The 23,767-nt window shown below is 52.3% G+C and overlaps 1 protein-coding gene across 1 annotated transcript in view; it reads right to left on the reverse strand.

Moving 5' to 3' along the window:
- LOC138473474 (dentin sialophosphoprotein-like) overlaps positions 1 to 23,767 on the reverse strand; it is a 107,532-nt gene that overhangs the window by 83,156 nt on the left and 609 nt on the right. Inside the window, exons 2-3 of the mRNA XM_069612119.1 lie at positions 22,553 to 23,248; positions 16,866 to 17,558 (exon numbers count right to left, since the gene is read on the reverse strand). Coding sequence (XP_069468220.1) covers positions 16,866 to 17,558; positions 22,553 to 23,248 — 1,389 coding nt within the window. The remainder of the gene's footprint in view (positions 1 to 16,865; positions 17,559 to 22,552; positions 23,249 to 23,767) is intronic.

The raw sequence follows: 23,767 nt of genomic DNA on the forward strand, positions 1-23,767 counted from the left end.
TTCTTGTTCTGTGTATGAGGGCTGCGTGCACTGCTGCTGCCGTCAATGCTATTCTTGTTCTGCGTATGAAGGGTGCGTGCACTGCTGCTGCCGTCAATGCTATTCTTGTTCTGCATATGAGTGGTGCGTGCACTGCTGCTGCCGTCAATGCTGTTCTTGTTCTGCTTATGAGGGGTGCGTGCACTGCTGCTGCCGTCAATGCTATTCTTGTTCTGCATATGAGGGGCGCGTACACTGCTGCTGTCGTCCATGCTATTCTTGTTCTGCGTATGAGGGGTGCGTGCACTGCTGCTGCCGTACATGCTATTCATGTTCTGCGTATGCACTGCTGCTGCCATCCATGCTATTCTTGTTCTGCGTATGAGGGTTGTGTGCACTGCTGCTGCCGTCCATGCAATTCTTGTTCTGCGTATGAGGGTTGCGTCCACTGCTGCTGCCGTCCATGCTATTCTTGTTCTGCGTATGAGGGTTGCGTGCACTGCTGCTACCATCAATGCTATTCTTGTTCTGCGTATGAGGGTTGCGTGCACTGCTGCTGCTGTCAATGCTATTCTTGTTCTGCATATGAGGGTTGCGTGCACTGCTGCTGCCGTCAATGCTATTCTTGTTCTGCGTATGAAGGGTGCGTGCACTGCTGCTGCCGTCAATGCTATTCTTGTTCTGCATATGAGTGGTGCGTGCACTGCTGCTGCCATCCATGCTATTCTTGTTCTGTGTATGAGGGCTGCGTGCACTGCTGCTGCCGTCAATGCTATCCTTGTTCTGCGTATGAAGGGTGCGTGCACTGCTGCTGCCGTCAATGCTATTCTTGTTCTGCATATGAGTGGTGCGTGCACTGCTGCTGCCATCCATGCTATTCTTGTTCTGTGTATGAGGGCTGCGTGCACTGCTGCTGCCGTCAATGCTATTCTTGTTCTGCGTATGAGTGTTGCCTGCACTGCTGCTGCCGTCAATGCTATTCTTGTTCTGCGTATGAGGGGTGCGTGCACTGCTGCTGCCGTCCATGCTGTTCTTGTTCTGCGTTTGAGGGGTGTGTGCACTGCGGCTGTCGCCCATGCTTTTCTTGTTCTGCGTATGAGGGGTGCGTGCACTGCTGCTGCCTATCATGCTGTTCTTGTTCTGCGTATGAGGGGTGCGTACACTGCTGCTGCCGTCCATGCTGTTCTTGTTCTGCGTTTGAGGGGTGTGTGCACTGCGGCTGTCGCCCATGCTTTTCTTGTTCTGCGTATGAGGGGTGCGTGCACTGCTGCCGCCTATCATGCTGTTCTTGTTCTGTGTATGAGGGATGCGTGCACTGCTGCTGCTACCAATGCTATTCTTGTTCTGCATATGAGGGGTGCATGCACTGCTGCTGCCGTCAATGCTATTCTTGTTCTGCGTATGAGGGTTGTGTGCACTGCTGCTGCTGCCAATGCTATTCATGTTCTGCATATGAGGGGTGCATGCACTGCTGCTGCCGTCAATGCTATTCTTGCTCTGTGTATGAGGGGTGAATGCACTGCTGCTGCCGTCAATGCTATTCTTGTTCTGCGTATGAGCGGTGCGTGCACTGCTGCTGCCCTCAATGCTATTCTTATTCTGCATATGAGGGGTGCGTGCACTGCTGCTGCCTTCAATGCTATTCCTGTTCTGCGTAATGGGGGTTGTGTGCACTGCTGCTGCCGTCAATGCTATTCTTGTTCTGCGTATGAGGGGTGCGTGCACTGCTGCTGCCGTAAATGCTATTCTTGTTCTGCATATGAGGGTTGTGTGCACTGCTCCTGCCATCCATGCTATTCTTGTTTTGCGTATTATGAGGGGTGCGTGCACTGCTGCTGCCATCAATGCTGTTTTTGTTCTGTGTATTAGGGTTGCGTGCACTGCTGCTGCCGTCAAGGCTGTTCTTGTTCCTCGTATGAGGGGTGTGTGCACTGCTGCTGGCGTCAATGCTGTTCTTTTTCTGCATATGAGGGGTGCGTGCACTGCTGCTGCCGTCAATGCTATTCTTGTTCTGCGTATGAGGGTTGTGTGCACTGCTGCTGCTGTCAATGCTATTCTTGTTCTGCATATGAGGGTTGCGTGCACTGCTGCTGCCGTCAATGCTATTCTTGTTCTGCGTATGAAGGGTGCGTGCACTGCTGCTGCCGTCAATGCTATTCTTGTTCTGCATATGAGTGGTGCGTGCACTGCTGCTGCCATCCATGCTATTCTTGTTCTGTGTATGAGGGCTGCGTGCACTGCTGCTGCCGTCAATGCTATTCTTGTTCTGCGTATGAAGGGTGCGTGCACTGCTGCTGCCGTCAATGCTATTCTTGTTCTGCATATGAGTGGTGCGTGCACTGCTGCTGCCGTCAATGCTGTTCTTGTTCTGCTTATGAGGGGTGCGTGCACTGCTGCTGCCGTCAATGCTATTCTTGTTCTGCATATGAGGGGTGCGTACACTGCTGCTGCCGTCAATGCTATTCTTGTTCTGCATATTAGGGTTGCGTGCACTGCTGCTGTCGTCCATGCTATTCTTGTTCTGCGTATGAGGGGTGCGTGCACTGCTGCTGCCGTACATGCTATTCTTGTTCTGTGTATGAGGGTTGCGTGCACTGCTGCTGCCGTCCATGCTATTCTTGTTCTGCGTATGAGGGTTGCGTGCACTGCTGCTACCATCAATGCTATTCTTGTTCTGCGTATGAGGGTTGCATGCACTGCTGCTGCCGTCCATGCTATTCTTGTTCTGCATATGAGGGTTGCGTGCACTGCTGCTGCCGTCCATGCTATTCTTGTTCTGCGTATGAGGGTTGCGTGCACTGCTGCTGCCGTCAATGCTATTCTTGTTCTGCATATGAGTGGTGCGTGCACTGCTGCTGCCATCCATGCTATTCTTCTTCTGCGTATGAGGGTTGTGTGCACTGCTGCTGCCGTCCATGCTATTCTTGTTCTGCGTATGAGGGTTGCGTGCACTGCTGCTGCCGTCCATGCTATTCTTGTTCTGCGTATGAGGGTTGCGTGCACTGCTGCTACCATCAATGCCTTTCTTGTTCTGCGTATGAGGGTTGCGTGCACTGCTGCTGCTGTCAACGCTATTCTTGTTCTGCATATGAGGGTTGCGTGCACTGCTGCTGCCGTCAATGCTATTCTTGTTCTGCGTATGAAGGGTGCGTGCACTGCTGCTGCCGTCAATGCTATTCTTGTTCTGCATATGAGTGGTGCGTGCACTGCTGCTGCCATCCATGCTATTCTTGTTCTGTGTATGAGGGCTGCGTGCACTGCTGCTGCCGTCAATGCTATTCTTGTTCTGCGTATGAAGGGTGCGTGCACTGCTGCTGCCGTCAATGCTATTCTTGTTCTGCATATGAGTGGTGCGTGCACTGCTGCTGCCATCCATGCTATTCTTGTTCTGTGTATGAGGGCTGCGTGCACTGCTGCTGCCGTCAATGCTATTCTTGTTCTGCGTATGAAGGGTGCGTGCACTGCTGCTGCCGTCAATGCTATTCTTGTTCTGCATATGAGTGGTGCGTGCACTGCTGCTGCCGTCAATGCTGTTCTTGTTCTGCTTATGAGGGGTGCATGCACTGCTGCTGCCGTCAATGCTATTCTTGTTCTGCATATGAGGGGTGCGTACACTGCTGCTGCCGTCAATGCTATTCTTGTTCTGCATATTAGGGTTGCGTGCACTGCTGCTGTCGTCCATGCTATTCTTGTTCTGCGTATGAGGGGTGCGTGCACTGCTGCTGCCGTACATGCTATTCCTGTTCTGCGTATGAGGGGTGCATGCACTGCTCCTGCCATCCATGCTATTCTTGTTCTGCGTATGAGGGTTGTGTGCACTGCTGCTGCCGTCCATGCTATTCTTGTTCTGCGTATGAGGGTTGCGTGCACTGCTGCTGCCGTCCATGCTATTCTTGTTCTGCGTATGAGGGTTGCGTGCACTGCTGCTACCGTCAATGCTATTCTTGTTCTGCGTATGAGGGTTGCGTGCACTGCTGCTGCCGTCCATGCTATTCTTGTTCTGCATATGAGGGTTGCGTGCACTGCTGCTGCCGTACATGCTATTCTTGTTCTGTATATGAGGGGTGGGTGCACTGCTGCTGCCGTCAATGCTATTCTTGTTCTGCGTATGAGGGGTGTGTGCACTGCTGCTGCCATCAATGCTATTCTTGTTCTGCGTATGAGGGTTGCGTCACTGCTGCTGCCGTCAATGCTATTCATGTTCTGCGTATGAGGGGTGCGTGCACTGCTGCTGCCGTCCATGCTATTCTTGTTCTGTATATGAGCGGTGCATGCACTGCTGCTGCCGTCCATGCTATTCTTGTTCTGCGTATGAGGGGTATGTGCACTGCTGCTGCCGTCCATGCTGTTCTTGTTCTGCGTTTGAGGGGTTTGTGCACTGCTGCTGCCGTCAATGCTATTCTTGTTCTGCATTTGAGGGGTGCGTGCACTGCTGCTACCGTCCATGCTATTCTTGTTCTGCATATGAGCGGTGCATGCACTGCTGCTGCCGTCCATGCTATTCTTGTTCTGCGTATGAGGGGTGCGTGCATTGCTGCTGCCGTCCATGCTGTTCTTGTTCTGCGTTTGAGGGGTGTGTGCACTGCGGCTGTCGTCCCTGCTTTTCTTGTTCTGCGTATGAGGGGTGCGTGTACTGCTGCTGCCTTCCATGCTGTTCTTGTTCTGCGTATGAGGGGTGCGTACACTGCTGCTGCTGTCCATGCTGTTCTTGTTCTGTGTATGAGGGATGTGTGCACTGCTGCTGCTGCTGCCAATGCTATTCTTGTTCTGCATATGAGGGCTGCATGGACTGCTGCTGCCGTCAATGCTATTCTTGTTCTGCGTATGAGGGTTGTGTGCACTGCTGCTGCTGCCAATGCTATTCTTGTTCTGCATATGAGGGGTGCATGCACTGCTGCTGCCGTCAATGCTATTCTTGCTCTGCGTATGAGGGGTGAATGCACTGCTGCTGCCGTCAATGCAATTCTTTTTCTGCGTATGAGCGGTGCGTGCACTGCTGCTGCCCTCAATGCTATTCTTATTCTGCATATGAGGGGTGCATGCACTGCTGCTGCCTTCAATGCTATTCCTGTTCTGCGTAATGGGGGTTGTGTGCACTGCTGCTGCCGTCAATGCTATTCTTGTTCTGCGTATGAGGGGTGCGTGCACTGCTGCTGCCGTAAATGCTATTCTTGTTCTGCATATGAGGGTTGTGTGCACTGCTCCTGCCATCCATGCTATTCTTGTTTTGCATATTATGAGGGGTGCGTGCACTGCTGCTGCCATCAATGCTGTTTTTGTTCTGTGTATTAGGGTTGCATGCACTGCTGCTGCCGTCAAGGCTGTTCTTGTTCCTCGTATGAGGGGTGTGTGCACTGCTGCTGGCGTCAATGCTGTTCTTTTTCTGCATATGAGGGGTGCGTGCACTGCTGCCGTCAATGCTATTCTTGTTCTGCGTATGAGGGTTGCGTGCACTGCTGCTGCTGTCAATGCTATTCTTGTTCTGCATATGAGGGTTGCGTGCACTGCTGCTGCCGTCAATGCTATTCTTGTTCTGCGTATGAAGGGTGCGTGCACTGCTGCTGCCGTCAATGCTATTCTTGTTCTGCATATGAGTGGTGCGTGCACTGCTGCTGCCATCCATGCTATTCTTGTTCTGTGTATGAGGGCTGCGTGCACTGCTGCTGCCGTCAATGCTATTCTTGTTCTGCATATGAGTGGTGCGTGCACTGCTGCTGCCGTCAATGCTGTTCTTGTTCTGCTTATTAGGGGTGTGTGCACTGCTGCTGCCGTCAATGCTATTCTTATTCTGCATATGAGGGGTGCGTACACTGCTGCTGCCGTCAATGCTATTCTTGTTCTGCATATTAGGGTTGCGTGCACTGCTGCTGTCGTCCATGCTATTCTTGTTCTGCATATGAGGGGTGCGTGCACTGCTGCTGCCGTCAATCCTATTCTTGTTCTGCGTATGAGGGGTGTGTGCACTGCTGCTGCCATCAATGCTATTCTTGTTCTGCGTATGAGGGTTGCGTGCACTGCTGCTGCCGTCAATGCTATTCATGTTCTGCATATGAGGGGTGCGTGCACTGCTGCTGCCGTCCATGCTATTCTTGTTCTGTATATGAGCGGTGCATGCACTGCTGCTGCCTTCCATGCTATTCTTGTTCTGCGTATGAGGGGTATGTGCACTGCTGCTGCCGTCCATGCTGTTCTTGTTCTGCGTTTGAGGGGTTTGTGCACTGCTGCTGCCGTCAATGCTATTCTTGTTCTGCATATGAGGGGTGTGTGCACTGCTGCTGCCGTCCATGCTATTCTTGTTCTGCATATGAGCGGTGCATGCACTGCTGCTGCCGTTCATGCTATTCTTGTTCTGCGTATGAGGGGTGCGTGCATTGCTGCTGCCGTCCATGCTGTTCTTGTTCTGCGTTTGAGGGGTGTGTGCACTGCGGCTGTCGTTCATGCTTTTCTTGTTCTGCGTATGAGGGGTGCGTGTACTGCTGCTGCCTTCCATGCTGTTCTTGTTCTGCGTATGAGGGGTGCGTACACTGCTGCTGCTGTCCATGCTGTACTTGTTCTGTGTATGAGGGATGCGTGCACTGCTGCTGCCGCCAATGCTATTCTTGTTCTGCATATGAGGGGTGCATGCACTGCTGCTGCCGTCAATGCTATTCTTGTTCTGAGTATGAGGGTTGCGTGCACTGCTGCTTCCGTCAATGCTATTCTTGTTCTGCATATGAGTGGTGCGTGCACTGCTGCTGCCTTCCATGCTATTGTTGTTCTGCGTATGAGTGGTGCGTGCACTGCTGCTGCCGTCCATGCTATTCTTGTTCTGTGTATGAGGGGTGCGTGCACTGCTGCTGCCGTCCATGCTATGAGGGGTATGTGCACTGCTGCTGCTGTCCATGCTGTTCTTGTTCTGCGTTTGAGGGGTTTGTGCACTGCTGCTGCCGTCAATGCTATTCTTGTTCTGCATATGAGGGGTGCGTGCACTGCTGCTGCCGTCCATGCTATTCTTGTTCTGCATATGAGCGGTGCATGCACTGCTGCTGCCGTCAATGCTATTCTTGTTCTGCATATGAGCGGTGCATGCACTGCTGCTGCCGTCCATGCTATTCTTGTTCTGCGTATGAGGGGTGCGTGCATTGCTGCTGCCGTCCATGCTGTTCTTGTTCTGCGTTTGAGGGGTGTGTGCACTGCGGCTGTCGTCCATGCTTTTCTTGTTCTGCGTATGAGGGGTGCGTGTACTGCTGCTGCCTTCCATGCTTTTCTTGTTCTGCGTATGAGGGGTGCGTACACTGCTGCTGCTGTCCATGCTGTACTTGTTCTGTGTATGAGGGATGCGTGCACTGCTGCTGCCGCCAATGCTATTCTTGTTCTGCATATGAGGGGTGCATGCACTGCTGCTGCCTATCATGCTGTTCTTGTTCTGTGTATGAGGGATGCGTGCACTGCTGCTGCTGCCAATGCTATTCTTGTTCTGCATATGAGGGGTGCATGCACTGCTGCTGCCGTCAATGCTATTCTTGTTCTGCGTATGAGGGTTGTGTGCACTGCTGCTGCTGCCAATGCTATTCTTGTTCTGCATATGAGGGGTGCATGCACTGCTGCTGCCGTCAATGCTATTCTTGCTCTGCGTATGAGGGGTGAATGCACTGCTGCTGCCGTCAATGCAATTCTTGTTCTGCGTATGAGCGGTGCGTGCACTGCTGCTGCCCTCAATGCTATTCTTATTCTGTATATGAGGGGTGTGTGCACTGCTGCTGCCTTCAATGCTATTCCTGTTCTGCGTAATGGGGGTCGTGTGCACTGCTGCTGCCGTCAATGCTATTCTTGTTCTGCGTATGAGGGGTGCGTGCACTGCTGCTGCCGTAAATGCTATTCTTGTTCTGCATATGAGGGTTGTGTGTACTGCTCCTGCCATCCATGCTATTCTTGTTTTGCGTATTATGAGGGGTGCGTGCACTGCTGCTGCCATCAATGCTGTTTTTGTTCTGTGTATTAGGGTTGCGTGCACTGCTGCTGCCGTCAAGGCTGTTCTTGTTCCTCGTATGAGGGGTGTGTGCACTGCTGCTGGCGTCAATGCTGTTCTTTTTCTGCATATGAGGGGTGCGTGCACTGCTGCTGCCGTCAATGCTATTCTTGTTCTGCGTATGAGGGTTGCGTGCACTGCTGCTGCTGTCAATGCTATTCTTGTTCTGCATATGAGGGTTGCGTGCACTGCTGCTGCCGTCAATGCTATTCTTGTTCTGCGTATGAAGGGTGCGTGCACTGCTGCTGCCGTCAATGCTATTCTTGTTCTGCGTATGAGTGGTGCGTGCACTGCTGCTGCCATCCATGCTATTCTTGTTCTGTGTATGAGGGCTGCGTGCACTGCTGCTGCCGTCAATGCTATTCTTGTTCTGCGTATGAAGGGTGCGTGCACTGCTGCTGCCGTCAATGCTATTCTTGTTCTGCATATGAGTGGTGCGTGCACTGCTGCTGCCGTCAATGCTGTTCTTGTTCTGCTTATGAGGGGTGCGTGCACTGCTGCTGCCGTCAATGCTATTCTTGTTCTGCATATGAGGGGCGCGTACACTGCTGCTGTCGTCCATGCTATTCTTGTTCTGCGTATGAGGGGTGCGTGCACTGCTGCTGCCGTACATGCTATTCATGTTCTGCGTATGCACTGCTGCTGCCATCCATGCTATTCTTGTTCTGCGTATGAGGGTTGTGTGCACTGCTGCTGCCGTCCATGCAATTCTTGTTCTGCGTATGAGGGTTGCGTCCACTGCTGCTGCCGTCCATGCTATTCTTGTTCTGCGTATGAGGGTTGCGTGCACTGCTGCTACCATCAATGCTATTCTTGTTCTGCGTATGAGGGTTGCGTGCACTGCTGCTGCTGTCAATGCTATTCTTGTTCTGCATATGAGGGTTGCGTGCACTGCTGCTGCCGTCAATGCTATTCTTGTTCTGCGTATGAAGGGTGCGTGCACTGCTGCTGCCGTCAATGCTATTCTTGTTCTGCATATGAGTGGTGCGTGCACTGCTGCTGCCATCCATGCTATTCTTGTTCTGTGTATGAGGGCTGCGTGCACTGCTGCTGCCGTCAATGCTATCCTTGTTCTGCGTATGAAGGGTGCGTGCACTGCTGCTGCCGTCAATGCTATTCTTGTTCTGCATATGAGTGGTGCGTGCACTGCTGCTGCCATCCATGCTATTCTTGTTCTGTGTATGAGGGCTGCGTGCACTGCTGCTGCCGTCAATGCTATTCTTGTTCTGCGTATGAGTGTTGCCTGCACTGCTGCTGCCGTCAATGCTATTCTTGTTCTGCGTATGAGGGGTGCGTGCACTGCTGCTGCCGTCCATGCTGTTCTTGTTCTGCGTTTGAGGGGTGTGTGCACTGCGGCTGTCGCCCATGCTTTTCTTGTTCTGCGTATGAGGGGTGCGTGCACTGCTGCTGCCTATCATGCTGTTCTTGTTCTGCGTATGAGGGGTGCGTACACTGCTGCTGCCGTCCATGCTGTTCTTGTTCTGCGTTTGAGGGGTGTGTGCACTGCGGCTGTCGCCCATGCTTTTCTTGTTCTGCGTATGAGGGGTGCGTGCACTGCTGCCGCCTATCATGCTGTTCTTGTTCTGTGTATGAGGGATGCGTGCACTGCTGCTGCTACCAATGCTATTCTTGTTCTGCATATGAGGGGTGCATGCACTGCTGCTGCCGTCAATGCTATTCTTGTTCTGCGTATGAGGGTTGTGTGCACTGCTGCTGCTGCCAATGCTATTCATGTTCTGCATATGAGGGGTGCATGCACTGCTGCTGCCGTCAATGCTATTCTTGCTCTGTGTATGAGGGGTGAATGCACTGCTGCTGCCGTCAATGCTATTCTTGTTCTGCGTATGAGCGGTGCGTGCACTGCTGCTGCCCTCAATGCTATTCTTATTCTGCATATGAGGGGTGCGTGCACTGCTGCTGCCTTCAATGCTATTCCTGTTCTGCGTAATGGGGGTTGTGTGCACTGCTGCTGCCGTCAATGCTATTCTTGTTCTGCGTATGAGGGGTGCGTGCACTGCTGCTGCCGTAAATGCTATTCTTGTTCTGCATATGAGGGTTGTGTGCACTGCTCCTGCCATCCATGCTATTCTTGTTTTGCGTATTATGAGGGGTGCGTGCACTGCTGCTGCCATCAATGCTGTTTTTGTTCTGTGTATTAGGGTTGCGTGCACTGCTGCTGCCGTCAAGGCTGTTCTTGTTCCTCGTATGAGGGGTGTGTGCACTGCTGCTGGCGTCAATGCTGTTCTTTTTCTGCATATGAGGGGTGCGTGCACTGCTGCTGCCGTCAATGCTATTCTTGTTCTGCGTATGAGGGTTGCGTGCACTGCTGCTGCTGTCAATGCTATTCTTGTTCTGCATATGAGGGTTGCGTGCACTGCTGCTGCCGTCAATGCTATTCTTGTTCTGCGTATGAAGGGTGCGTGCACTGCTGCTGCCGTCAATGCTATTCTTGTTCTGCATATGAGTGGTGCGTGCACTGCTGCTGCCATCCATGCTATTCTTGTTCTGTGTATGAGGGCTGCGTGCACTGCTGCTGCCGTCAATGCTATTCTTGTTCTGCGTATGAAGGGTGCGTGCACTGCTGCTGCCGTCAATGCTATTCTTGTTCTGCATATGAGTGGTGCGTGCACTGCTGCTGCCGTCAATGCTGTTCTTGTTCTGCTTATGAGGGGTGCGTGCACTGCTGCTGCCGTCAATGCTATTCTTGTTCTGCATATGAGGGGTGCGTACACTGCTGCTGCCGTCAATGCTATTCTTGTTCTGCATATTAGGGTTGCGTGCACTGCTGCTGTCGTCCATGCTATTCTTGTTCTGCGTATGAGGGGTGCGTGCACTGCTGCTGCCGTACATGCTATTCTTGTTCTGTGTATGAGGGTTGCGTGCACTGCTGCTGCCGTCCATGCTATTCTTGTTCTGCGTATGAGGGTTGCGTGCACTGCTGCTACCATCAATGCTATTCTTGTTCTGCGTATGAGGGTTGCATGCACTGCTGCTGCCGTCCATGCTATTCTTGTTCTGCATATGAGGGTTGCGTGCACTGCTGCTGCCGTCCATGCTATTCTTGTTCTGCGTATGAGGGTTGCGTGCACTGCTGCTGCCGTCAATGCTATTCTTGTTCTGCATATGAGTGGTGCGTGCACTGCTGCTGCCATCCATGCTATTCTTCTTCTGCGTATGAGGGTTGTGTGCACTGCTGCTGCCGTCCATGCTATTCTTGTTCTGCGTATGAGGGTTGCGTGCACTGCTGCTGCCGTCCATGCTATTCTTGTTCTGCGTATGAGGGTTGCGTGCACTGCTGCTACCATCAATGCCTTTCTTGTTCTGCGTATGAGGGTTGCGTGCACTGCTGCTGCTGTCAATGCTATTCTTGTTCTGCATATGAGGGTTGCGTGCACTGCTGCTGCCGTCAATGCTATTCTTGTTCTGCGTATGAAGGGTGCGTGCACTGCTGCTGCCGTCAATGCTATTCTTGTTCTGCATATGAGTGGTGCGTGCACTGCTGCTGCCATCCATGCTATTCTTGTTCTGTGTATGAGGGCTGCGTGCACTGCTGCTGCCGTCAATGCTATTCTTGTTCTGCGTATGAAGGGTGCGTGCACTGCTGCTGCCGTCAATGCTATTCTTGTTCTGCATATGAGTGGTGCGTGCACTGCTGCTGCCATCCATGCTATTCTTGTTCTGTGTATGAGGGCTGCGTGCACTGCTGCTGCCGTCAATGCTATTCTTGTTCTGCGTATGAAGGGTGCGTGCACTGCTGCTGCCGTCAATGCTATTCTTGTTCTGCATATGAGTGGTGCGTGCACTGCTGCTGCCGTCAATGCTGTTCTTGTTCTGCTTATGAGGGGTGCATGCACTGCTGCTGCCGTCAATGCTATTCTTGTTCTGCATATGAGGGGTGCGTACACTGCTGCTGCCGTCAATGCTATTCTTGTTCTGCATATTAGGGTTGCGTGCACTGCTGCTGTCGTCCATGCTATTCTTGTTCTGCGTATGAGGGGTGCGTGCACTGCTGCTGCCGTACATGCTATTCCTGTTCTGCGTATGAGGGGTGCATGCACTGCTCCTGCCATCCATGCTATTCTTGTTCTGCGTATGAGGGTTGTGTGCACTGCTGCTGCCGTCCATGCTATTCTTGTTCTGCGTATGAGGGTTGCGTGCACTGCTGCTGCCGTCCATGCTATTCTTGTTCTGCGTATGAGGGTTGCGTGCACTGCTGCTACCGTCAATGCTATTCTTGTTCTGCGTATGAGGGTTGCGTGCACTGCTGCTGCCGTCCATGCTATTCTTGTTCTGCATATGAGGGTTGCGTGCACTGCTGCTGCCGTACATGCTATTCTTGTTCTGTATATGAGGGGTGGGTGCACTGCTGCTGCCGTCAATGCTATTCTTGTTCTGCGTATGAGGGGTGTGTGCACTGCTGCTGCCATCAATGCTATTCTTGTTCTGCGTATGAGGGTTGCGTCACTGCTGCTGCCATCAATGCTATTCATGTTCTGCGTATGAGGGGTGCGTGCACTGCTGCTGCCGTCCATGCTATTCTTGTTCTGTATATGAGCGGTGCATGCACTGCTGCTGCCGTCCATGCTATTCTTGTTCTGCGTATGAGGGGTATGTGCACTGCTGCTGCCGTCCATGCTGTTCTTGTTCTGCGTTTGAGGGGTTTGTGCACTGCTGCTGCCGTCAATGCTATTCTTGTTCTGCATTTGAGGGGTGCGTGCACTGCTGCTACCGTCCATGCTATTCTTGTTCTGCATATGAGCGGTGCATGCACTGCTGCTGCCGTCCATGCTATTCTTGTTCTGCGTATGAGGGGTGCGTGCATTGCTGCTGCCGTCCATGCTGTTCTTGTTCTGCGTTTGAGGGGTGTGTGCACTGCGGCTGTCGTCCCTGCTTTTCTTGTTCTGCGTATGAGGGGTGCGTGTACTGCTGCTGCCTTCCATGCTGTTCTTGTTCTGCGTATGAGGGGTGCGTACACTGCTGCTGCTGTCCATGCTGTTCTTGTTCTGTGTATGAGGGATGTGTGCACTGCTGCTGCTGCTGCCAATGCTATTCTTGTTCTGCATATGAGGGCTGCATGGACTGCTGCTGCCGTCAATGCTATTCTTGTTCTGCGTATGAGGGTTGTGTGCACTGCTGCTGCTGCCAATGCTATTCTTGTTCTGCATATGAGGGGTGCATGCACTGCTGCTGCCGTCAATGCTATTCTTGCTCTGCGTATGAGGGGTGAATGCACTGCTGCTGCCGTCAATGCAATTCTTTTTCTGCGTATGAGCGGTGCGTGCACTGCTGCTGCCCTCAATGCTATTCTTATTCTGCATATGAGGGGTGCATGCACTGCTGCTGCCTTCAATGCTATTCCTGTTCTGCGTAATGGGGGTTGTGTGCACTGCTGCTGCCGTCAATGCTATTCTTGTTCTGCGTATGAGGGGTGCGTGCACTGCTGCTGCCGTAAATGCTATTCTTGTTCTGCATATGAGGGTTGTGTGCACTGCTCCTGCCATCCATGCTATTCTTGTTTTGCATATTATGAGGGGTGCGTGCACTGCTGCTGCCATCAATGCTGTTTTTGTTCTGTGTATTAGGGTTGCATGCACTGCTGCTGCCGTCAAGGCTGTTCTTGTTCCTCGTATGAGGGGTGTGTGCACTGCTGCTGGCGTCAATGCTGTTCTTTTTCTGCATATGAGGGGTGCGTGCACTGCTGCCGTCAATGCTATTCTTGTTCTGCGTATGAGGGTTGCGTGCACTGCTGCTGCTGTCAATGCTATTCTTGTTCTGCATATGAGGGTTGCGTGCACTGCTGCTGCCGTCAATGCTATTCTTGTTCTGCGTATGAAGGGTGCGTGCACTGCTGCTGCCGTCAATGCTATTCTTGTTCTGCATATGAGTGGTGCGTGCACTGCTGCTGCCATCCATGCTATTCTTGTTCTGTGTATGAGGGCTGCGTGCACTGCTGCTGCCGTCAATGCTATTCTTGTTCTGCATATGAGTGGTGCGTGCACTGCTGCTGCCGTCAATGCTGTTCTTGTTCTGCTTATTAGGGGTGTGTGCACTGCTGCTGCCGTCAATGCTATTATTATTCTGCATATGAGGGGTGCGTACACTGCTGCTGCCGTCAATGCTATTCTTGTTCTGCATATTAGGGTTGCGTGCACTGCTGCTGTCGTCCATGCTATTCTTGTTCTGCATATGAGGGGTGCGTGCACTGCTGCTGCCGTACATGCTATTCATGTTCTGCGTATGCACTGCTGCTGCCATCCATGCTATTCTTGTTCTGCGTATGAGGGTTGTGTGCACTGCTGCTGCCGTCCATGCAATTCTTGTTCTGCGTATGAGGGTTGCGTGCACTGCTGCTGCCGTCCATGCTACTCTTGTTCTGCGTATGAGGGTTGCGTGCACTGCTGCTACCATCAATGCTATTCTTGTTCTGCGTATGAGGGTTGCGTGCACTGCTGCTGCTGTCAATGCTATTCTTGTTCTGCATATGAGGGTTGCGTGCACTGCTGCTGCCGTCAATGCTATTCTTGTTCTGCGTATGAAGGGTGCGTGCACTGCTGCTGCCGTCAATGCTATTCTTGTTCTGCATATGAGTGGTGCGTGCACTGCTGCTGCCATCCATGCTATTCTTGTTCTGTGTATGAGGGCTGCGTGCACTGCTGCTGCCGTCAATGCTATCCTTGTTCTGCGTATGAAGGGTGCGTGCACTGCTGCTGCCGTCAATGCTATTCTTGTTCTGCATATGAGTGGTGCGTGCACTGCTGCTGCCATCCATGCTATTCTTGTTCTGTGTATGAGGGCTGCGTGCACTGCTGCTGCCGTCAATGCTATTCTTGTTCTGTGTATGAAGGGTGCGTGCACTGCTGCTGCCGTCAATGCTATTCTTGTTCTGCATATGAGTGGTGCGTGCACTGCTGCTGCCGTCAATGCTGTTCTTGTTCTGCTTATGAGGGGTGCGTGCACTGCTGCTGCCGTCAATGCTATTCTTGTTCTGCATATGAGGGGTGCGTACACTGCTGCTGCCGTCAATGCTATTCTTGTTCTGCATATTAGGGTTGCGTGCACTGCTGCTGTCGTCCATGCTATTCTTGTTCTGCGTATGAGGGGTGCGTGCACTGCTGCTGCCGTACATGCTATTCTTGTTCTGCGTATGAGGGGTGCATGCACTGCTCCTGCCATCCATGCTATTCTTGTTCTGCGTATGAGGGTTGTGTGCACTGCTGCTGCCGTCCATGCTATTCTTGTTCTGCGTATGAGGGTTGCGTGCACTGCTGCTGCCGTCCATGCTATTCTTGTTCTGTGTATGAGGGTTGCGTGCACTGCTGCTACCATCAATGCTATTCTTGTTCTGCGTATGAGGGTTGCGTGCACTGCTGCTGCCGTCTATGCTATTCTTGTTCTGCATATGAGGGGTGCGTGCACTGCTGCTGCCGTACATGCTATTCTTGTTCTGTATATGAGGGGTGGGTGCACTGCTGCTGCCGTCAATGCTATTCTTGTTCTGCGTATGAGGGGTGTGTGCACTGCTGCTGCCATCAATGCTATTCTTGTTCTGCGTATGAGGGTTGCGTGCACTGCTGCTGCCGTCAATGCTATTCATGTTCTGCACATGAGGGGTGCGTGCACTGCTGCTGCCGTCCATGCTATTCTTGTTCTGTATATGAGCGGTGCATGCACTGCTGCTGCCGTCCATGCTATTCTTGTTCTGCGTATGAGGGGTATGTGCACTGCTGCTGCCGTCCATGCTGTTCTTGTTCTGCGTTTGAGGGGTTTGTGCACTGCTGCTGCCGTCAATGCTATTCTTGTTCTGCATATGAGGGGTGCGTGCACTGCTGCTGCCGTCCATGCTATTCTTGTTCTGCATATGAGCGGTGCATGCACTGCTGCTGCCGTTCATGCTATTCTTGTTCTGCGTATGAGGGGTGCGTGCATTGCTGCTGCCGTCCATGCTGTTCTTGTTCTGCGTTTGAGGGGTGTGTGCACTGCGGCTGTCGTTCATGCTTTTCTTGTTCTGCGTATGAGGGGTGCGTGTACTGCTGCTGCCTTCCATGCTGTTCTTGTTCTGCGTATGAGGGGTGCGTACACTGCTGCTGCTGTCCATGCTGTACTTGTTCTGTGTATGAGGGATGCATGCACTGCTGCTGCCGCCAATGCTATTCTTGTTCTGCATATGAGGGGTGCATGCACTGCTGCTGCCGTCAATGCTATTCTTGTTCTGAGTATGAGGGTTGCGTGCACTGCTGCTTCCGTCAATGCTATTCTTGTTCTGCATATGAGTGGTGCGTGCACTGCTGCTGCCTTCCATGCTATTGTTGTTCTGCGTATGAGTGGTGCGTGCACTGCTGCTGCCGTCCATGCTATTCTTGTTCTGTGTATGAGGGGTGCGTGCACTGCTGCTGCCGTCCATGCTATGAGGGGTATGTGCACTGCTGCTGCCGTCCATGCTGTTCTTGTTCTGCGTTTGAGGGGTTTGTGCACTGCTGCTGCCGTCAATGCTATTCTTGTTCTGCATATGAGCGGTGCATGCACTGCTGCTGCCGTCCATGCTATTCTTGTTCTGCGTATGAGGGGTGTGTGCATTGCTGCTGCCGTCCATGCTGTTCTTGTTCTGCGTTTGAGGGGTGTGTGCACTGCGGCTGTTGTCCATGCTTTTCTTGTTCTGCGTATGAGGGGTGCGTGTACTGCTGCTGCCTTCCATGCTGTTCTTGTTCTGCATATGAGGGGTGCGTACACTGCTGCTGCTGTCCATGCTGTACTTGTTCTGAGTATGAGGGTTGCGTGCACTGCTGCTGCCGCCAATGCTATTCTTGTTCTGCATATGAGGGGTGCATGCACTGCTGCTGCCGTCAATGCTATTCTTGTTCTGAGTATGAGGGTTGCGTGCACTGCTGCTGCCGTCAATGCTATTCTTGTTCTGCATATGAGTGGTGCGTGCACTGCTGCTGCCTTCCATGCTATTGTTGTTCTGCGTATGAGTGGTGCGTGCACTGCTGCTGCCGTCCATGCTATTCTTGTTCTGTGTATGAGGGGTGCGTGCACTGCTGCTGCCGTCCATGCTATTCTTGTTCTGCATATTAGGGTTGCGTACACTGTTGCTGCCGTACATGCTGTTCTTGTTCTGCTTATGAGGGTTGCATGCGCTGCTGCTGCCGTCAATGCTGTTCTTGTTCTGCTTATGAGGGGTGCGTACACTGCTGCTGCCGTCAATGCTATTCTTCTTCTGCATATGAGGGGTGCGTACACTGACGCTGCCGTCAATGCTATTCTTGTTCTCCATATTAGGGTTGCATGCACTGCTGCTGTCGTCCATGCTATTCTTGTTCTGCGTATGAAGGGTGCGTGCACTGCTGCTGCCGTACATGCTATTCTTGTTCTGCGTATGAGGGTTGCGTGCACTGCTGCTGCCGTCAATGCTATTCTTCTTCTGCATATGAGCGGTGCGTACACTGACGCTGCACTCAATGCTATTCTTGTTCTCCATATTAGGGTTGGATGCACTGCTGCTGTCGTCCATGCTATTCTTGTTCTGCGTATGAGGGGTGCGTGCACTGCTGCTGCCGTACATGCTATTCTTGTTCTGCGTATGAGGGGTGCATGCTCTGCTGCTGCCATCCATGCTATTCTTGTTCTGCATATGAGGGTTGTGTGCACTGCTGCTGACGTCCATGCTATTCTTGTTCTGAGTATGAGGGTTGTTTGCACTGCTGCTGCTGTCCATGCTATTCTTGTTCTGCGTATGAGGGTTGCCTGCACTGCTGCTACCATCAATGCTATTCTTGTTCTGCGTATGAGGGTTGCGTGCACTGCTGCTGCCGTCTATGCTATTCTTGTTCTGCATATGAGGGGTGCGTGCACTGCTGCTGCCGTACATGCTATTCTTGTTCTGCATATGAGGGGTACGTGCACTGCTGCTGCCGTCAATGCTATTCTTGTTCTGCGTATGAGGGTTGCGTGCACTGCTGCGGCCATCAATGCTATTCTTGTTCTGCATATGAGGGGTGCGTGCACTGCTGCTGCCGTCCATGTAATTCTTGTTCTGCATATGAGCGGTGCGTGCACTGCTGCTGCTGTCCATGCTATTCTTGTTCTGCGTATGAGGGGTACGTGCACTGCTGCTGCCGTCCATGCTATTCTTGTTCTGCGTATGAGGGGTGTGTGCACTGCTGCTGCTGTCTATGGTATTCTTGTTCTGCGTACGAGGGTTGCGTGCACTGCTGCTGCCGTCCATGCTATTCGTGCTCTGCGTATGAGGGGTGCATTCACTGCTGCTGCCGTCAATGCTATTCTTGTTCTGCGTATGAGGGTTGCGTGCACTGCTGCTGCCGTCAATGCTATTCTTGTTCTGCGTATGAGGGGTGCGTGCACTGCTGCTGCTGTCCATGCTGTTCTTGTTCTGCGTTTGAGGGGTGTGTGCACTGCGGCTGTCGTCCATGCTGTTCTTGTTCTGCTTATGAGGGTTGCATGCGCTGCTGCTGCTGTCAATGCTTGTTCTGCTTATGAGGGGTGCGTGCACTGCTGCTGCCGTCAATTCTATTCTTGTTCTACATATGAGGGGTGCATACACTGATGCTGCCGTCAATGCTATTCTTATTCTGCATATTAGGGTTGCGTGCACTGCTGCTGTCGTCATTGCTATTCTTGTTCTGCGTTGAGGGGTGCGTGCACTGCTGCTGCCGTACATGCTATTCTTGTTCTGCATATGAGGGGTGCGTGCACTGCTGCTGCGTCAATGCTATTCTTGTTCTGCATATGAGGGGTGCGTGCACTGCTGCTGCCGTACATGCTATTCTTGTTCTGCATATGAGGGGTGCGTGCACTGCTGCTGCGTCAATGCTATTCTTGTTCTGCATATGAGGGGTGCGTGCACTGCTGCTGCCATCAATGCTATTCTTGTTCTGCGTATGAGGGTTGCGTGCACTGCTGCGGCCGTCAATGCTATTCTTGTTCTGCATATGAGGGGTGCGTGCACTGCTGCTGCTGTCCATGCTATTCTTGTTCTGCATATGAGGGGTGCGTGCACTGCTGCTGCCGTACATGCTATTCTTGTTCTGCATATGAGGGGTGCGTGCACTGCTGCTGCGTCAATGCTATTCTTGTTCTGCATATGAGGGGTGCGTGCACTGCTGCTGCCATCAATGCTATTCTTGTTCTGCGTATGAGGGTTGCGTGCACTGCTGCGGCCGTCAATGCTATTCTTGTTCTGCATATGAGGGGTGCGTGCACTGCTGCTGCTGTCCATGCTATGCTTGTTCTGCATATGAGCGGTGCATGCACTGCTGCTGCCGTCCATGCTATTCTTGTTCTGCATATGAGGGGTGCGTGCACTGCTGCTGCCGTACATGCTATTCTTGTTCTGCATATGAGGGGTGCGTGCACTGCTGCTGCGTCAATGCTATTCTTGTTCTGCATATGAGGGGTGCGTGCACTGCTGCTGCCGTACATGCTATTCTTGTTCTGCATATGAGGGGTGCGTGCACTGCTGCTGCGTCAATGCTATTCTTGTTCTGCATATGAGGGGTGCGTGCACTGCTGCTGCCATCAATGCTATTCTTGTTCTGCGTATGAGGGTTGCGTGCACTGCTGCGGCCGTCAATGCTATTCTTGTTCTGCATATGAGGGGTGCGTGCACTGCTGCTGCTGTCCATGCTATTCTTGTTCTGCATATGAGCGGTGCATGCACTGCTGCTGCCGTCCATGCTATTCTTGTTCTGCGTATGAGGGGTACGTGCACTGCTACTGTGTCCATGCTATTCTTGTTCTGCGTATGAGGGGTGCGTGCACTGCTGCTGTCATCTATGCTATTCTTGTTCTGCGTATGAGGGGTGTGTGCACTGCTGCTGCCGTCAATGCTATTCTTGTTCTGCGTATGAGGGTTGCGTGCACTGCTGCTGCCGTCCATGCTATTCTTGCTCTGCGTATGAGGGGTACATGCACTGCTGCTGCCGTCAATGCTATTCTTGTTCTGCGTATGAGGGTTGCCTGCACTGCTGCTGCCGTCAATGCTATTCTTGTTCTGCGTATGAGGGGTGCGCGCACTGCTGCTGCCGTCCATGCTGTTCTTGTTCTGCGTTTGAGGGGTGTGTGCACTGCGGCTGTCGCCCATGCTTTTCTTGTTCTGCGTATGAGGGGTGCGTGCACTGCTGCTGCCTATCATGCTGTTCTTGTTCTGCGTATGAGGGGTGCGTACACTGCTGCTGCCATCCATGCTGTTCTTGTTCTGCGTTTGAGGGGTGTGTGCACTGCAGCTGTCGCCCATGCTTTTCTTGTTCTGCGTATGAGGGGTGCGTGCACTGCTGCTGCCTATCATGCTGTTCTTGTTCTGTGTATGAGGGATGCGTGCACTGCTGCTGCTGCCAATGCTATTCTTGTTCTGCATATGAGGGGTGCATGCACTGCTGCTGCCGTCAATGCTATTATTGTTCTGCGTATGAGGGTTGTGTGCACTGCTGCTGCTGCCAATGCTATTCTTGTTCTGCATATGAGGGGTGCATGCACTGCTGCTGCCGTCAATGCTATTCTTGCTCTGCGTATGAGGGGTGAATGCACTGCTGCTGCCGTCAATGCTATTCTTGCTCTGCGTATGAGCGGTGCGTGCACTGCTGCTGCCCTCAATGCTATTCTTATTCTGCATAGGAGGGGTGCGTGCACTGCTGCTGCCTTCAATGCTATTCCTGTTCTGCGTAATGGGGGTTGTGTGCACTGCTGCTGCCGTCAATGCTATTCTTGTTCTGCGTATGAGGGGTGCGTGCACTGCTCCTGCCGTAAATGCTATTCTTGTTCTGCATATGAGGGTTGTGTGCACTGCTCCTGCCATCCATGCTATTCTTGTTTTGCGTATTATGAGGGGTGCGTGCACTGCTGCTGCCATCAATGCTGTTTTTGTTCTGTGTATTAGGGTTGCGTGCACTGCTGCTGCCGTCAAGGCTGTTCTTGTTCCTCGTATGAGGGGTGTGTGCACTGCTGCTGGCGTCAATGCTGTTCTTTTTCTGCATATGAGGGGTGCATGCACTGCTGCTGCCGTCAATGCTATTCTTGTTCTGTGTATGAGGGTTGCATGCACTGCTGCTGCTGTCAATGCTATTCTTGTTCTGCATAAGAGGGTTGCGTGCACTGCTGCTGCCGTCAATGCTATTCTTGTTCTGCGTATGAAGGGTGCGTGCACTGCTGCTGCCGTCAATGCTATTCTTGTTCTGCATATGAGTGGTGCATGCACTGCTGCTGCCATCCATGCTATTCTTGTTCTGTGTATGAGGGCTGCGTGCACTGCCGTCAATGCTATTCTTGTTCTGCGTATGAAGGGTGCGTGCACTGCTGCTGCCGTCAATGCTATTCTTGTTCTGCATATGAGTGGTGCGTGCACTGCTGCTGCCGTCAATGCTGTTCTTGTTCTGCTTATGAGGGGTGCGTGCACTGCTGCTGCCGTCAATGCTATTCTTGTTCTGCATATGAGGGGTGCGTACACTGCTGCTGCCGTCAATGCTACTCTTGTTCTGCATATTAGGGTTGCGTGCACTGCTGCTGTCGTCCATGCTATTCTTGTTCTGCGTATGAGGGGTGCGTGCACTGCTGCTGCCGTACATGCTATTCATGTTCTGCGTATGCACTGCTGCTGCCATCCATGCTATTCTTGTTCTGCGTATGAGGGTTGTGTGCACTGCTGCTGCCGTCCATGCTATTCTTGTTCTGCGTATGAGGGTTGCGTGCACTGCTGCTGCCGTCCATGCTATTCTTGTTCTGCGTATGAGGGTTGCGTGCACTGCTGCTACCATCAATGCTATTCTTGTTCTGCGTATGAGGGTTGCGTGCACTGCTGCTGCCGTCTATGCTATTCTTGTTCTGCAAATGAGGGGTGCGTGCACTGCTGCTGCCGTACATGCTATTCTTGTTCTGTATATGAGGGGTGGGTGCTCTGCTGCTGCCGTCAATGCTATTCTTGTTCTGCGTATGAGGGGTGTGTGCACTGCTGCTGCCATCAATGCTATTCTTGTTCTGCGTATGAGGGTTGCGTGCACTGCTGCTGCCGTCAATGCTATTCATGTTCTGCATATGAGGGGTGCGTGCACTGCTGCTGCCGTCCATGCTATTCTTGTTCTGCATATGAGCGGTGCATGCACTGCTGCTGCCGTCCATGCTGTTCTTGTTCTGCGTTTGAGGGGTGTGTGCACTGCTGCTGCCGTCAATGCTATTCTTGTTCTGCATATGAGGGGTGCGTGCACTGCTGCTGCCGTCCATGCTATTCTTGTTCTGCATATGAGCGGTGCATGCACTGCTGCTGCCGTCCATGCTGTTCTTGTTCTGCGTTTGAGGGGTGTGTGCACTGCGGCTGTCGTCCATGCTTTTCTTGTTCTGCGTATGAGGGGTGCGTGTACTGCTGCTGCCTTCCATGCTGTTCTTGTTCTGCGTATGAGGGGTGCGTACACTGCTGCTGCTGTCCATGCTGTACTTGTTCTGTGTATGAGGGATGCGTGCACTGCTGCTGCCGCCAATGCTATTCTTGTTCTGCATATGAGGGGTGCATGCACTGCTGCTGTCGTCAATGCTATTCTTGTTCTGAGTATGAGGGTTGCGTGCACTGCTGCTGCCGTCAATGCTATTCTTGTTCTGCATATGAGTGGTGCGTGCACTGCTGCTGCCTTCCATGCTATTGTTGTTCTGCGTATGAGTGGTGCGTGCACTGCTGCTGCCGTCCATGCTATTCTTGTTCTGTGTATGAGGGGTGCGTGCACTGCTGCTGCCGTCCATGCTATTCTTGTTCTGCATATTAGGGTTGCGTACACTGTTGCTGCCGTACATGCTGTTCTTGTTCTGCTTATGAGGGTTGCATGCGCTGCTGCTGCCGTCAATGCTGTTCTTGTTCTGCTTATGAGGGGTGCGTACACTGCTGCTGCCGTCAATGCTATTCTTCTTCTGCATATGAGGGGTGCGTACACTGACGCTGCCGTCAATGCTATTCTTGTTCTCCATATTAGGGTTGCATGTACTGCTGCTGTCGTCCATGCTATTCTTGTTCTGCGTATGAAGGGTGCGTGCACTGCTGCTGCCGTACATGATGCTATTCTTGTTCTGCGTATGAGGGTTGCATGCACTGCTGCTGCCGTCAATGCTATTCTTCTTCTGCATATGAGGGGTGCATACACTGACGCTGCCGTCAATGCTATTCTTGTTCTCCATATTAGGGTTGCATGCACTGGTGCTGTCATCCATGCTATTCTTGTTCTGCGTATGAGGGTTGCGTGCACTGCTGCTGCCGTACATGCTATTCTTGTTCTGTGTGTGAGGGGTGCATGCACTGCTGCTGCCATCCATGCTATTCTTGTTCTGCATATGAGGGTTGTGTGCACTGCTGCTGCCGTCCATGCTATTCTTGTTCTGCGTATGAGGGTTGCCTGCACTGCTGCTACCATCAATGCTATTCTTGTTCTGCGTATGAGGGTTGCGTGCACTGCTGCTGCCGTCTATGCTATTCTTGTTCTGCATATGAGGGGTGCGTGCACTGCTGCTGCCGTACATGCTATTCTTGTTCTGCATATGAGGGGTACGTGCACTGCTGCTGCCGTCAATGCTATTCTTGTTCTGCGTATGAGGGGTGCGTGCTCTGCTGCTGCCATCAATGCTATTCTTGTTCTGCGTATGAGGGTTGCGTGCACTGCTGCTGCCATCAATGCTATTCTTGTTCTGCATATGAGGGGTGCGTGCACTGCTGCTGCCGTCCATGCTATTCTTGTTCTGCATATGAGCGGTGCGTGCACTGCTGCTGCTGTCCATGCTATTCTTGTTCTGCGTATG

The sequence above is a fragment of the Ambystoma mexicanum genome, chromosome 8, assembly GCF_040938575.1.
Source record: "Ambystoma mexicanum isolate Mex_15411 chromosome 8, UKY_AmexF1_1, whole genome shotgun sequence".
Classification (NCBI taxonomy): Eukaryota; Metazoa; Chordata; class Amphibia; order Caudata; family Ambystomatidae; genus Ambystoma; species Ambystoma mexicanum.